At 38.3% G+C, this 15269-nt stretch overlaps 1 protein-coding gene across 2 annotated transcripts in view; it reads left to right on the top strand.

Moving 5' to 3' along the window:
- The window catches only part of SH2D4B (SH2 domain containing 4B), a gene marked incomplete at its 3' end in the record, with an annotated part of 57764 nt that extends 44817 nt beyond the window's left edge, over positions 1-12947 (top strand). For both annotated transcript variants that reach the window (XM_083866205.1, XM_083866204.1), the window contains exons 7-8: positions 8655-8875; positions 12855-12947. In XM_083866205.1, the coding sequence (XP_083722331.1) occupies positions 8655-8875; positions 12855-12947 (314 nt within the window). The remainder of the gene's footprint in view (positions 1-8654; positions 8876-12854) is intronic.
- Positions 12948-15269: the final 2322 nt, after the last annotated feature.

Genomic DNA, 15269 nt, shown 5'->3' with positions numbered 1-15269 from the left:
TGTCACTGGGCACATGGAAACACAACAGGTGGAGAAAGGGCCCCAGGATCTAAAAGCCAAACCTTACTGCTTGAAGTCAAACTAGAGGTTTAAAGAATCTTATTGGATGCAACAAAGAGTCAAAGCCTAACTTCCATGTAGTCAGATAAAAAGCATAGATACAGCAATACAAATCAGTATCAATATATAAAAGGCCTGTGGAAAACATTAGCAGCTCCAGCAAATTTGTAGCTTGTCAGAGGCTGTAGTGTAATATTTTGTCTATTACTGTGTAACTCAATTATCTTCTAGGCATTTCAATGTCTGCTCATTGACAAATGCTTTTACAGTGAGACCACTAAATTAATGAAGATTTATTCATAATGCATTCCCTGTGTACTGAATAACAAATCAATATTTGTGTAAATAAAGCCATTTAAACCAGCAGTGAAGCAGGGAGGCTCCCAAAGAAGGCTCTGAAAATTCATAATGCTCAAAACACCACCAGCCAAGGTATCACCTCTCTGTTGGTAACCAGTAGAATTACAAAACTTTCCTACCCACATGTGTATTTTGTGTTACACAATTCAGGATATTTGTTCACAGCCATTTGAGTTTTGAATAAACCTTACTAAGCCTGGGAGTCTGTGGAGAGCTTTGGGTTTCAGTTGACACACAAGCAGATTTTGAATATCTAACAGTCATTAGTCATGTCAACATTTTACTTTGCTCTTTCACTGAAGTCATTGTGAGGCTTGTTTGTTTTAGATAGAACTGTAGATTAATTGCCTTTATGGAAAGTAATTTAAGTATTCATTCAGAGATGCATCATACAGAAAATTATTTGACTCCATCTGCTAGTCTAAAGCCAATGCAGTTGTCTTCCTTTTTATAAACACTAACATGATAATTGTTCTTCAATGTTTAAAATATGATTTCATTCAGTAAATCTCATTTGATTTTTTTTTAAGATTTTTCCTAAAAAGGACTAGGATATATTTCCTGTTTGCCTAAAGCTATAGTCTATATTTTGGTTGTGTTGTTACATCCAAGTAATACGTGTGAAACCTCTAAATAAAGACAATGTGTTCAGTTTCCATGTCCAAATTTGAAATGTTGGGATTTATCTTAATTTAACAAAATCATGAAAAACTGGAATATGTATTGAAAATATTCTTAAATATTCTTTGCTTTATAATGAAAACATTCCACTGCTTTTATACAAGACATATTGAAAAGCTTTATAACAATGTGAAGAAGGAAAGAATGCCCGAGAATTACCTTTTTCTAAAATTATTTTCTTATTTTTTTAGAAATGAGCTTGAGAAAATATCACTGTTGTTTTTCTCTGAGTTTTAACCACTTAGAATTGCAGCCTTTTTATAATTTGGCTCGTGACTGAATGCAGTGTTTTGCCCTCCAGTTTTTACTTGTTGGTTTTTTGGTTTTGGTTTTTTACTTTTTTTTGTTTGGGTGGGGTTTTGTTTTGTTGGCATTTTTTAATGGTTTGTGGAGAGGATCTGATAAAGGCAGGGATACCCATAAAATGAACTGTTATAGACACATCTGCTTTGCTTTTTTTTGCCTTTTTATAGTTTGTGTCATGTGGCTGCCATGAATTCAGAATATTCTTGTCCATTTTGCTACTTTTCATTTGACTCGATGAGATTCACCAGTAGCTTCCTATTACCCGAGCAATTAATTCCTTTTCTGCATTTAGTAAATACAATTACTCTCTTTCCTGGCCATTTACAGCTGTGGCAATAGTGGCACAGGGAACTGCATTAGGACTTAATGTTACTGTCTATTCATTTTCATAGAAAATCAGAGCATGTTACAATCCAAAATAATTTACTGCTGTTATTATTAGAAAGCTTTTTGGCAGCTGATTGTCTAGTCCAGTCTGTGTGGACATGGGCCTGATTTTTTAATTCCTCTGTATTTTCTGTACTTAATTACATGATGGAAAAATGGGTATAATGGGTAAATCAAACTGCCTCAGAATAAATGGCTGCCCAGTATACAAGGAGAAATTTAATCAGGCCCTGTTTTGCCAGACTTTATGGTGATTTATTATATAATTTATTCAGTATAATATCAATCACAGTGTAGATATTATGAAATCCACGGGCGCTGAATTAAATCCTGTTTTCCCCTACAAGTGGTATATTCATGACAGACCATGCAAATGGTGGGGTAATGTCCTGCTTTTGGCTGGGATGGAGTTCATTTTTTCTCAGCCCACAGTGGCCTTTTAAAATGAATGTTCATTATTTACTGTCTCTTCTCCACATCTGTAAATGTGGCCACGTTTTTAGAACACGTTACACAAAGGAGCCAGTCTGCATTGCAAACTTCAGTGTTTGTGTGCCTAAGCAGCCAGGTTTTCACACTTCAGAAGCATCAAAAGTAATTTATGTGTCAATAATGAAAGACTGTGAGGGAAAAAAATATATATTTCGTTTTAGTATATAGTATTCTTCTTATGTCAAAATTATTTGACAATAAAAGGAAGAATCGTACTGATTAAGAAATATCAATATATTAAATGTGTAGTCCAGAAGCAGAACCTGGTGCTAAAATAAGTAAATATATATATGTATATATATTAGCATTTAATTTTTAAAATAGTGATTATGGATTTACATGTCCTGTAAAGTATTCCACACTTTGGTCTTTTAAAACAGTAAACTAAAAAATATGTAGATATTTTACTATGTCTGAAATAATGCTTATTTCAGAGATAGTAAAACATGTAGCTATTTTAAAAGACTGCACAGTCGAAGTTTTATGCTTGACTTTTCTTTCTTGTTGAGATTAAACACCTATAGATTTGCAAGTACAACTATTTCTTCTGGCACTGTTTTTAAAAGAAAAATCCTGGTGGTTAAATGTGTATATAGGCTTGAGAGAAGGAAGATACTGCAAGCAAATGAAAAAATCTATGGAGACATGTTTTTTCCCCAAATAATCCCTGAGACTGACAGTAGTTTTAACACTGGAAGTTTTTCACCCTTGTCTTCCACTTGCAGGAAGTGGGAACTGGTAACATTTCCATGCAGAGTGAGCAGTGGGTCGAGTTCCAAATGCAGCTTGCACAGCAAGTCAGGGAACTGGCACCCAGTTCTGATGGTGATGCCTCCAGCAAGTGAAGTGTTCAGAGTGTTGCTGATGTTGAATTGGAAATAATTTCTGCTTTTTATATATTTCTTTAAATTGTTTTTTTTTAAAGGAGCTTTTGATTCCAGAAAGAATTAGCCCCAACTTCATGAACTTCCTTCGGTCTCTGTGTGTCCAGAACTGTAGCTCCCATGTCCTCTCCAGTTACTGCCCATCAGCCAGTGCTGGGCTCTTTGAGATCTCTGCAGGAAGGTGTTCCCAGCCAAGGCTAATTAACTGTTCCATGCACTGTTCTTGCCTTTGGTCCATGTGCTCCCCCTCGAGTGTCACCTGGCAGTGTTGCCTTGGAATGAGTTGTGCAAAGCCAGGAAGGTTCTATTAAGAGACTGCTTTAATTCTTATGATTTGCCTTTTCTGCAGAAATCCAAAGTAAACACAAATCTCACTGTGGGCTTTGTTTAGTTTTGTGCGATTGGTTTGGTAAAAGCTCAGTCTTCCATGTTTGGTCATGTCTGTGTTTCTCTCAGAAGTATTTAGGAGAAACAAGAGCCTAATGATGGCTGGAGTTATGAAAACATAAACAGATCCCAGGAGGACTTTTCCTCTCCCCACTTCTCCTTGAACATATCAGCTTTCTCATCTTTTTCCTTGATTTAGATCTAATTTGCATACTAGAAGGTTTTTCTCTCTCATTTTCAAATTCAGTAAAATTTGAGAATTTAGGTGAACAAGGTGAGTAATGTAAACAAGTGAAATCCTTGCAAAAGATGCCCACAAACTAAAACTTCCCACTTCTTACTTGCAAGACCAAGGCTGAATGAACGCAAATGTTTTATCTGCCTGGAGAAAGGATGATGAATACTTCTCACTAACCATCTAAAAAACCTGTCACACTTTTCAATTTGCACACCAAACACAGTATCAGTGACTATTGTAACAGGACAGAGGTGTTTCAGTTTGCTGAGCCAGGATCAGAGCATAAATCTGTTCCTTTGCTCTGTGTTTGTTACTCCACTGTACAATTTCTAGCCCTGTCAGGCTTTAGTGAAATATTCTCTGTGTGCTTTACTGATTAAGCAAATTTTCATGTTTCAGTAGATACAGCAAGGTCTTAATATCTCCTGCATGTGTCACATCACACACCCATCACAGAAGTTTATTGATGGTCTGTATAGCTTGATATCTTTTTCATGCATTATAGAAATAAAAATGCAATCTCATCTGTACTGTAAGGGAGTGAATGCATCCTACAGGAATAATATTTCTAATAAAATTCCCTACTTGGATTAGTGTACTGATATTTTCTCAGAAGACATCCTCATGTATAAATTTATTTTCTATGCTACTTGCAGGAAATGTCAGGTAGTTATAACAGAGTCTAGAATGTTTATATAGGCCTGGAAGTATTTACTGATTTAAAAACCCAACCAAACAAAAGCAAAACTAAAATCCCAGCCTTCCTGTTTTTGATCTTCCATTGAGTTCACTGGAACATTGAGGCTTCTGACTTTGAAACACAAGAGTGTTCTAACAGTGAAAACAGTGCAAAATGAAATATTCCTGACCCATAATTTCTGTCAATTTACTGATCATACATAGTAAATTAGACACAGGAATTTAGTTTGAGAAGCCACTGAAAATGGAATGGTTAACTGTTCCATCTTTTAGCATAAGCTTCTTTTTGAAATCTATTTAGACAAGAAGAGAAAACTCTCCAAAATTAAAGGGTAGTAGCAGAGATTTAATGTAGGGATTTTAGTTCAGAAGAAAGAAAAAAAAATTCTATTGAAAGAAAAAAAATATATATGAGATAAAAGGTTAAAGGTATTTTGTGCTATATTTTTTCTTCTGATACATGATACAATAATGTACAAAGAAAAGAGAGAGGTTAAATTATTTTCCTCCCAACTAATGCGTTCTATAGGCTGTTATGAAAAGAAGGAAGGAAAGAAACCAACACTAGGCTTTGAGGAGACATTAACAGTAAAATTTACAGCTCTATTATTCAGTGGTATATTCAGACAAGTAAAGCCAACACCTATCCTTTATGTGCTGCACTGCTTGCTAGTGAATAAGGTGTAAATGTTTTGACAGTGGGTATAAAGGGTTTTTACAGTATTTGATAGCTGGATGTAGAATGAACTCTGAAGGAGACAATTAAGAGGTATATTTTCTGCAGAGTGTATAGGGAATTAACTGAGAGTCACACTGGCAGCAGTGGATGTAACACACCTCATTTTCTGGAAACCTGAAGAAAAATACCTGTTATTACTGCATTATTCATTCAGATGGGATTTTTTAAGATTCCCAGGGGAGTAAGGCACCCACTCCTTTCAGAATTTCAGTAGTTTTTTAATTGCTTTAGAGAATCTTATTCTTAGGGAATTAAGAAATCTTCTGAGGACTGAGCTTGCTTTATTCTAAGAACTGTTGTACCCTGACAAAACAGAGAGCTGAATCCACATTAGAAAAAAAAAAAAACTGCAAACCAACCAATAAAAAAAAAAATCTTCAAAATCTATATATTTTTACCTGTGATACTTCTTGAATTTCTCCTGCATATAGAGACTCAAGATAGTCCTATGCACCAAGTAAGTCTTCAAGGAGAGCTCGTTTAGGACATGGTGGTGGATTATCAATGTGCCTCATCCTTGCCTAAAGGGATCTCATCCCATCAATATTACTAGTTACTAGGACTTAGATTACCAACCTGCAGCACAGCACGAAATATCTGCATTCTGATTAGCTGTAAATAGCAAAAACATTACATAAGAATTCAGGATTTCTTGGCTCTTGGGTTCTTGCCATGACACTTCTGGCCAGAGTTTGGAAAACAAACAAACAAAAACAACCCACAACTCTCCCCCAAACCTACCAGTCAATTGTGCTGGTTTTTATTGAATTTCTGTTGTTTTGTTATTTGTTGGGTTTTTTCCTAAGCCTGGCCATTTATTTCAATGTCTAAATGGAAACAGAACTCTTTTGAAGATCTAGTCCCACGTGAGTTTGTTCTGCCTTAACAGCAGATGGTGAATAGCTTCAACAGCTTTGTTTCTATTACCAGATGTCTTTGATTTACTCCCTTGCTTTGCTTTTTAGTCTTTATTGCTTCTATTCTGAAATAGCAGAGGTAGAGCTATTGTTACCTCTCAGCTATAACTTTTTTCACACAATATATTGATCTCTTCTTTGTTTTGTGGTATTATTCACAGAAGTATTGTGACTAAAAGGAAGGAGCATGTGAAACCTCTTTAATAGCAGTACACTGCAAGATTCCACTGCTGCAAATATTTGTGCATGTATTTAATTGTGCATGCTACTTCTGCTGGAAACGTCAGAGAAATGACAATGTATGACTTTTATTTATAAATATTTATTATTAAAGGCTGAACTTTTATATAGACATGACTATTATATGTGGTACTTAAGATTTTTGCTTATTTTTTGACCATTTCAGTCGCAACACAGCCCATAAACTGCCATACTGATAACAGTGTTCTTTAAATTCTGTGTGACATTGGCAGTCTCAAGGATGGCATAAAGTATTCAGTCTTGACATCACCCTGCTGTAGATTAATTGTGTCCTTCCCAATGAACAACCAGAACAATGTTCAGTCAGTTTAAGAGTCCATGTATAGGCTTGCACTTGTGAGAGAGAATAGGAAAAGTCAACTTGAGGAAATTTGCTTTGAGTGATGCTTTTCCTTAAGGGTATAAACCATAGTTGCTCTAGTGCTTCCACTACAGGAGAGCCATTACTTCATTGTCCCTGATTTTATGCTTTTGGTCTTTCTGAGTGGCTGAAGGAACTGGGTTTTTCACCTTCTCCCAGGCTAGTGTCATGTCAGACATTTGAATGTCTGTTTCAAACCTTTACTATCCCACCTTATTGTAGGATCTCAAAAAGGTCAGGTCTATTGTAAATTTTAGTTCTCCAGCTTCAGTTTTCATCTTAGCTTGTAATGGCTCCTCTTGAGCATCTTCATCTTCTGTGGGCTCTGGAAGCTCTGCCCCTCTCCATGAGGTTCATCGATATAAACTGATAAACCCTGAACTAGGTTAATTATTACACTAAAACAATGTGGCTTTTCATTAGTTGGACTCCATGGAACTCTCACTAGGACGTGTAGGATTCCACAGTGACAAGCAGTTCCATTAAATATTACATGTACTGTTTGGAGAAAGTTATCCCCACAGAGAGTAACTTTGGAACATGGACATACATTATTTACAGATGTATGTGCCATGTTCACATTTAGAATGGCCTAATTCAACATCTGCTCCTGATGAGAGTGAGCATCTGGTGTTTCACAGATAATTGAGATATGAGCTGACTGTCCTCTAGGCCGACCAGACAGACTGGAACCAGGCTCTCTGGCTGGATGGTAAGACCTGGTTCAGTGCCAGGTGCAATTCTGATCACACCTTTGTTGTGGGTTGGGATCAGAATAGGTTTTATCTGTTGTAACCTCTACGCAAGCAGAAGTATCAGCAACTTCAGTGTTGTGCCCCAGAATCAGAAGGAACAAGAGATGAAGACTGTTCCAACACAAAAAAAAAAAAAAAGAAAAAAAAAAGGGGGAAGTTCTTGAAACTATACTCCCATTAAACCTTTTCCTCCAATTTACCTATATGCAACTATGGATGTGTATGTGTGTGGATCTACAAAAGCGAAGAAATGCTTTTTATCCTGGCACTTGCTTTACATTCTTTCTGGAGGACCTATAAAGCAGTTATAAGGCAACAGAGTCTGCAGGACTCTGCAATATCAGTAATGTCTTGCAAATTCAAACTGCAATGCCAAGCCATGCTAGTCCGCTTAAATGATGGCTTGTCCAGAATTCACTGGTTTGATAGGCCAGTTGCATTTATGCACTTCCTTTGAAAAAGCAGTAAGGATGGGAAAAAGCAAGTTGTAATCATCAAATTAAAAAGCATATCCCACCAGACTCCATCAAAAATCTTACTGTCCTTCAGAAGCAAACAACATAAACATTGTCTCCATCTCCTCCTAGACTCCTCCTGGAAACATTTTAAGTGAGGGAAACCCTTAAAATAATGGGAAGCTGGATGGGAGCAAACGCAGCTCCAGCCAATATGGTTAATGCTACGTTTCTCCAGTTTATTTAGTCTAAAATGTCAGTTTGTATACACTTCCATATAGGTTACAGTTACATTCTCATTGGCATACAACACAGGGAAAAATGCAAACAAACATTGTTTTACTTGTTCCTTAAGGTGGCTAAAGTGTTCACACTAATAACTATACTTATTAACCTCTAGAAAACCCACTATTCCTCGTTAACACCTTAACATCTAATTTCTAACAGCGCCACAGGCTTCACAGTTGGCTTTGGTGTGGGGCCCAGGCTGGGGTAGCTCAAACCTCACTCCAAATATAGATCATTCCTCATTCCCATAAGAAATTCTCCTACAAACATTCCAGTCTTCAAAAGTCACACCGCCGTGATTTCACTTCTGTTCAGTATTTGCCGCATTTGATTTCCTCTGACATTCCTGTTACTTTCATAACCAGGTTTTTTTTTCCTTGGCAGGCATTATCAGCCGTCAGGAAGCTGAGGAGCTGCTGATGAATAAATCCGAAGGCGCGTTCCTGGTGCGGGTCAGCGAGAAGATCTGGGGCTACGCCTTGTCCTACCGCCAGCAAAACGGCTTCAAGCACTTCCTGGTGGATGCCTCGGGGGATTTCTACAGCTTCCTGGGGGTGGATCCAAACCGACACCCAACACTCACGGATCTGATTGATTTTCACAAGGTAACGCTTGCTAGGTGGAGATCAATAGCTGAGTGGAATGGATTAATAATTTAATGAGGAGCCCTGTAGTTTGAAACCTATCTTGGTTTAGATAGACAGGTATCGGCCAGGGAAGATTGGAGTCTCCCTTGGAATGTAAGCCCCCTCTCCCTTTTCCAAATTATTATAAATTTTTAATTAAAAGGCTGTCAGGTAAAGATTTTGGGAAATAGGTATAGCAGTTCTTTACTAGGGATATTAAAAATATAAATGTTGTAGTACAAAAGAATAAGCAAACAAACAAACAAAGAATCCCAGAAAACCCTGACAGAGTCAGAAATACAACCTGACACCCTGTTGGTCAGGGGGTTGGGAACAGCCCAAAGTCAGCCCTCCTGGAGTGGCAGGTGTGTCCTGTTGGAAGCAGAGATGGTCCTGTGGAGCCAAAGGGGCCAGAGATGGGTCTGGTCTTCCTTTGGGACTCCCATGGAAACACCAGAGTGCCTGGGGACACTTGTGGCTCCTTTTTATCTGGGTGGAAATGGTTTGGCTCCTCCTCCCTGGGTGGAGCATCTCACACTGGGATGATGAAATGTGTGATGCCATTGGTCCATGGGCTTTAATGGCCCATTAACAGGAGATATTCCCATGGGGGCAGTGGAAGAGTGAACAGAGATAAAAAACACTGCTCCATCTGGTTTTCACAGCTGCCTTGGGAAGTAGTGGAAGACTGAGCAGAGATAAGGAACAGTGCCCCACCCCGTTTTAACAGCTGGTTTGTTATCAGAGAAGGCAGTTACCCCCTCCCTTCTGGAGTTAAAACAGATAAAGAAAAATCTCCCCATCTGAGCTTTGGCCACCTCTATGTTTCGGTCAAGTCCTTTTAAGTATCCAACACTTAGTCTCCTTGGTCACTTATGGGGAAAAGATTCTTTAAAGTAAAAAAGGAACAAACCTAACCCCCAATAAAACCACACTGGAAAACAGGAACGACCATAGCGAGAAGGAATATCACACACTAAGCCCAGCTGTAACATTCATACTTCTGTTGCATTGAATCTGAAGGCTTTTCCCCTTCTTTCAAATGCTCCGGTATGTGCTTGTGTCCCCTTATTCAGTGTATACTCTCCTTGGCTACAAATGGCCTAATAAGGGCTGACAGATGTAACGCTTTCTGCGCCTTTTTGCTGTGGAAAATTGGATTGGAAATACCATAGAAAGGTCTTTCAATGAAATTTCAGCATTTTTCTACCTTTGATGTGAGAGCTGTAATGTGCAAAAGCAAGAGAGTGTGACCCTGCACTAAAGGAGAGAACATGGAGGGGTTCTCTTTTAGGGAGGTATTAAGGGTCATTCCTTATTACCCAAAACAATCTTGCAAGAGGAATTTACTATTCGACTTTAGATGGGTTTGAATTACTTCACCTCTAGGTTCTGTTTCTTGCCAGACTGTTACTAAACAGTAGCACTGTTTCTGAAAGTATAAAGTGTTTTTGTCTTGCACCTCTCCCTATCTTCAGTTTTAATTTTGCTTTTTTCTTAGCCACCCTTATAATTCCTCTTCATCCCCTCTTTTCTAGTTCCCTTTCCTGTTTTATCCTTTTCTCACTCTTGTCTCAGAGTAATTCTATAAATTTTTTGCTCCTCCTTTTCTTCACAGCCTTTAATTTTTAAAGTATTCAGTCTCAGGTTATTTTTCTTCTAGATTCTCTATCTTTTAAATCTTGGTTTTATCTCACTTGTTTTGCATCATCTATTTAGTGTTGCCTTAGTGTCCTCTCAGAGATCACTATGACATTAAATGTCCACAAACTGTATTTCCACATGGGGAGATGGCAGGTGTCACATTTGACTAAAATATATATGTTCTCCCTTAATTTAAATAAATCCTTTCTCAATGGCCACCTGGGAAGCTCAAATCCTTGACACCCTTCTTGTATAGAATGTCCTTTTTGGCCAGTTTGGATTAACTGGCTGGGCTGTGTCCTTTCCTAATTCTCCCTTATTCCCAGCCTACTCTGCCAGCTGGGCCTGAGTGGGAAAAAGAGAAAGCCTTTGTGCTGTGCAAGCACTGATCAGCAATAGCCAAAACTGTAGTGAGTTATCAACACTGTTTTAGCCACAAATTCAAAACACCACGTTACAATGGAGCAGAGGCAGCTGTGAAGATCCATCCCAGTCAGCCCCAGTGCACCTGGAAAGAGTCTAACCAGGGCCTTGGCAGGGAAAGAAAAGCAGACATGCAACACCTTAAATGCAGATTATCAGGTGCTGGATGTAGAATCCCTGGCTAATGTAGTTTCCCCTCTGCTCTTGGTGATGGTGACAACCAATTCCAGCCATCTCTGTTCCAGCAATGCTCCTATATTTTCATCACAGCTCACTTTAGGCAACAATGTGTTAGGAGCACATCTATCTACAGACAGCAGTAGAGCCCTTGTCAGAAGCAGAATGGCTTTGAGTTCCTGCCATTTGAAAAAAGGAAAAAAAGCTTGCTTAGGTGTCCCATGATAAGAGTTAATAGCTGCCCCTGTAGTAAGCCTATCAGGGAAACCAGTTCAGCTTTAATGCCAACACACAGTTCTATTTTCCTCGTCTAGCTTATAGCTGTATTAAAACTGGAACCTTTGGCAATCATTTTATCCTGTCTGTCCCATGGTTTTCTTAGAGGCTTTTCTGCCTGCCCTCTCAGGTGACATACACAGTCAATTGTTCCAAAGCCTCCTGCTAACCCCAAGCAATCTGTACATGGTTGGTTCTGCTGTGGGCACATTTTCCCTTGCAGCTATTGCTGTATTTTTTTGAGAAGGTGCTGCTTTCCTCACAACTATTTTTGGCAAGAGTGTGCTTCCCCAGCCCAAAGGTTATATGGACTATTTTGAGGGCCTTAGGAGAGCTGGCACAACATTTTTTTTTACTTACTTATACCTATTGACTTCATTTTGTTCCATTTTGATTAAAAAACTGAGAGGTCACTCAAGCAACTCAGCTGCCAGACACAAGAGGGTGGTAACCATTAGTTAGAAGAACAAACCTTACACAATGTGGTGTGAGTGTGCATCTTGTTTTTTCATTATCTGCATTTAAATACTGTGTGGAAAACATCAACTGCATATCTGAGATCATTGCTAAATATTTGCATTTACTTCCTTACAACACTCTTGTCTAGTTGACAAGGTGGTGATTGGCCAAAGGTTGAACTCAATGATCTTAGAGATCTCTTCCAACCTAAATGAGATTCTGTGATTCTTTGATGTTGAAAATCATTTAATTTGGGTAGGAACTTTCTGAACTGATTCTCAGTCTGGGAGGGAAGAACAACTGGGAGCCTGCACGTGTTCTGAAGAAATCAAGCACCAAATTTGCATTGAATTTCAATAAAAAACTGGATGGGTTTTGAAAATATTAGGTCCATATATAGATCCATATCTTGGATCTAAACTTTCAGATGAAGGATTCAGTTATATTCAGATGAATATAATTCTGGATTCCAGCTCATTTTGGTGCATCTATCAGTCTTAAATTTCTACAAAAGCAAAAAAAAAGAGAACTATTGTTCTTACATTGCTGTAGAAATAAGTGCAAAGATCAAGTTCTCCACTTTTCCAGTCGATGTCTTGGTGATCAGTCACTGGAATGACAAACTTGGCACGTGAATATTTAATTAATAAGAATAGGAGCTGTGAGTACAGACTGCCTTTACCTGGCAAGGACAATGTCTTTCACCTTGCTGTCATCAGTCAGAAAGCTGTTACTGTTGTGTGTGAGTGCTAAATATTGAGCTCTTGCTCAGTTTGCCTGGGGGTAGCAGCGTGGTAAGACTGACATCTGTCATATTTATGTTTAATTGATAAGATCCTTTTATTGATCTGTAATTGTTTTATCAAGTGTTTATTCATAGTTGCTTGCCAGTTACAGTGGAGTGATAGCCTTTATTGCTATTCTTAGAAGGCAGGTGTGGCTTAGATCTTTGACATTTTAATTGGTTTTATCATTCCAGGAAGAAATCATCACATCCTCAGGTGGGGAGCTACTTCTGGAGCCATGTGGACAGCAGAAGACTCCACCAGACTACAGCCCTTTATTTGAATAACTGATCCAGGACCAAGAGGAATGCATTCTGGATAGCTGTAGTAATAGATAGTTACAAAAATAAACATTGGAAGTAGTTAACCCACTTTTGAAGCCACTGGTCTTGTGGCCAAAAAGCATCCTCATTAGGAGACCTAAAATATTTCTGTTTTGCATCTGAATTATCATCATCATTATTCATATTGCTAGCACTTGAAAGGTGAGAAATTACCAGCAAATTGCAAAAGAGGACTACTTCCAAAAATTTTTGGAGGGGTTGTAGCCAATTGCACTGAATGCTAAGTTCCTGTGTTAATTTTCTCATGTTTTATACTGCAAGAAGCAAGGGCAGGAGCTATTCATAGAGTACTGTATGAAGTATCAGTGTTGGTGAACAGATTCTGTGTTCCAAAGCAAGGTTTGGCAGTTTCTGTTGACAATTTCATTGCCCAGTGGTGCACTTTGATAACAAGAGCAGCAGTCTTCAGACACCCCTGTGAAGTTTGTGATTGACCATATAATTAGGTGTAGCTTGAAACTTGCCACTTTTGAATTCAGGCCTGCAAAGTTCTCCACAGCAGAGACAGAATAAGGTCATACACATTTTATTTACATTTTCATGGAGCCCAATAGCCTTGGAAGGAACTTTACTCCTGTACAGTAAGTGGTGAGTTTATCCCAAAGAAAACTGATTTGCTGCAATACTCTCACTGGCCTTGTCATGGTTTCCACTTTTAGATGTGCAAGAGACACAGTGGATATTGCTACCTTTATTTTGCTATAGGACTGGCAATTTTCCTTATCTGAGTTATGAGATAGGGTGGGGCTGGTATATTTATACATAGAAAAGGTACAGCTGATTACATTATCATCATGCTATTTTTTTGTGTAAAAACAAGATGCACACAATGTGTTCCTCATCCATTTGCTATAAATATTAACCCCATGAAAATAGACCAGAAGCCTAGATCTGTGGAGCAGTTACTTAGTGCTTGGACTAGAAAAATAATAAAATCTCATCACAGAACACATAGGAAAGGCACAGTGAGTATATTTCTACAAGCTACTGCTTTGGGCAGTCTTTGAGCCCATGGTTCTCTTCAGAATCCTGGTGTAGACCCCTCCTGAACCTCCTTGAGGTCATTTGACTCTTGACTCACTGTTACCTTCTGTGCTCTGACTGATCTAGATGGCACTTACCACAACACAAACCTGGTCTCAGATAGATTGTGGCAGTTGATAGTGGGAGAAGTTTTTTTCTTTCTATGAATAAATTTGTTTTCATAATTTACAGGTCCGAGCTTATTTTTCAATGATTTTCAAGGACTAGCTTTCTTTTCTGTCTCATTGTGGCTTTTCTTTAAAATTCCTTTTTCCCTTCCCAAGAGGATGAAGTAAGTGATCCCTGTGAAGTGTGTCCCTGGCCAGGCTATCAATTCCAGAATGAGGAGTTTGCACTTGACCAGATGCTTGCTTTGTTGTTTCCTGAGATGAATCTCCTGGACACATACTGTCAGATGATAATGATGCATAATTGATTTTTATAGCTAATTTCTTGCCATGCAAGTGCTGTGTGAAAGCTTCTCTTCAAATATTTGTTTACTGCAAGTGATTAATCCTGTAGCTTGTATATTTACATGATGGCCCATAGCTAATGCAAATTTTCTACTAGGCTGTAGCCTTCAATGTGTTTGGTTTCTTCTCTCTTAGATTTTCTTCCAGTAGTTTTAAATGAAGGTAAAATTTGGTGGTATCTTTGTTATACATCAGTAAGTGACTTTTCTTGTGGAAGAGAAATAACATCAAAAGAGACTGGACATTTAGTTTGGTCCTGTTTGTGTCCTTATGATGTACAAAGAAAACTTGGCATGTTAATGTCTCCTTTAAAGTTTAGCTGTCCTTTCTCCCTCATTCTCAGTTTTAATGAGAACTGTGGGTGGGAGAAGGTCATAAGCTCACAAGCCATGGAAAGAAAAGAGGAGGCAGGAGTGGTTTATTCCATATAAATTTCCATATAACAGCAGGCAAAGCTGGGATTAGGTAATTCCTGAGATTCACTGGTTTTCCTGCTTACCATTCAAAGTGGTGTGATCATTATTTTTCCCTCACACCACATCAACAGAAAGAAATTCTTAGTGGGTGAGAAAAAAGCCCAGAAGTTGTTCAGTAAGTAACATTACAGTGCCCCAGGAATGATAGAGAAGGAGTGTGGATCAAGAAAACACAGTAAAGACATTTTCTCTTTTGTGTATGGGTGTGTAGACTGGGAGTGATTGAAAATTCTTGTTTGGTAGGAGTTAATTCTTTTAATTGCATGATTGTTGTCATTAATGGTCAATGCAAG

This window comes from Zosterops lateralis (genome assembly GCF_965231275.1).
Source record: "Zosterops lateralis genome assembly, chromosome: 8".
Classification (NCBI taxonomy): Eukaryota; Metazoa; Chordata; class Aves; order Passeriformes; family Zosteropidae; genus Zosterops; species Zosterops lateralis.
This window is presented reverse-complemented; position numbering and strand designations above follow the sequence as displayed.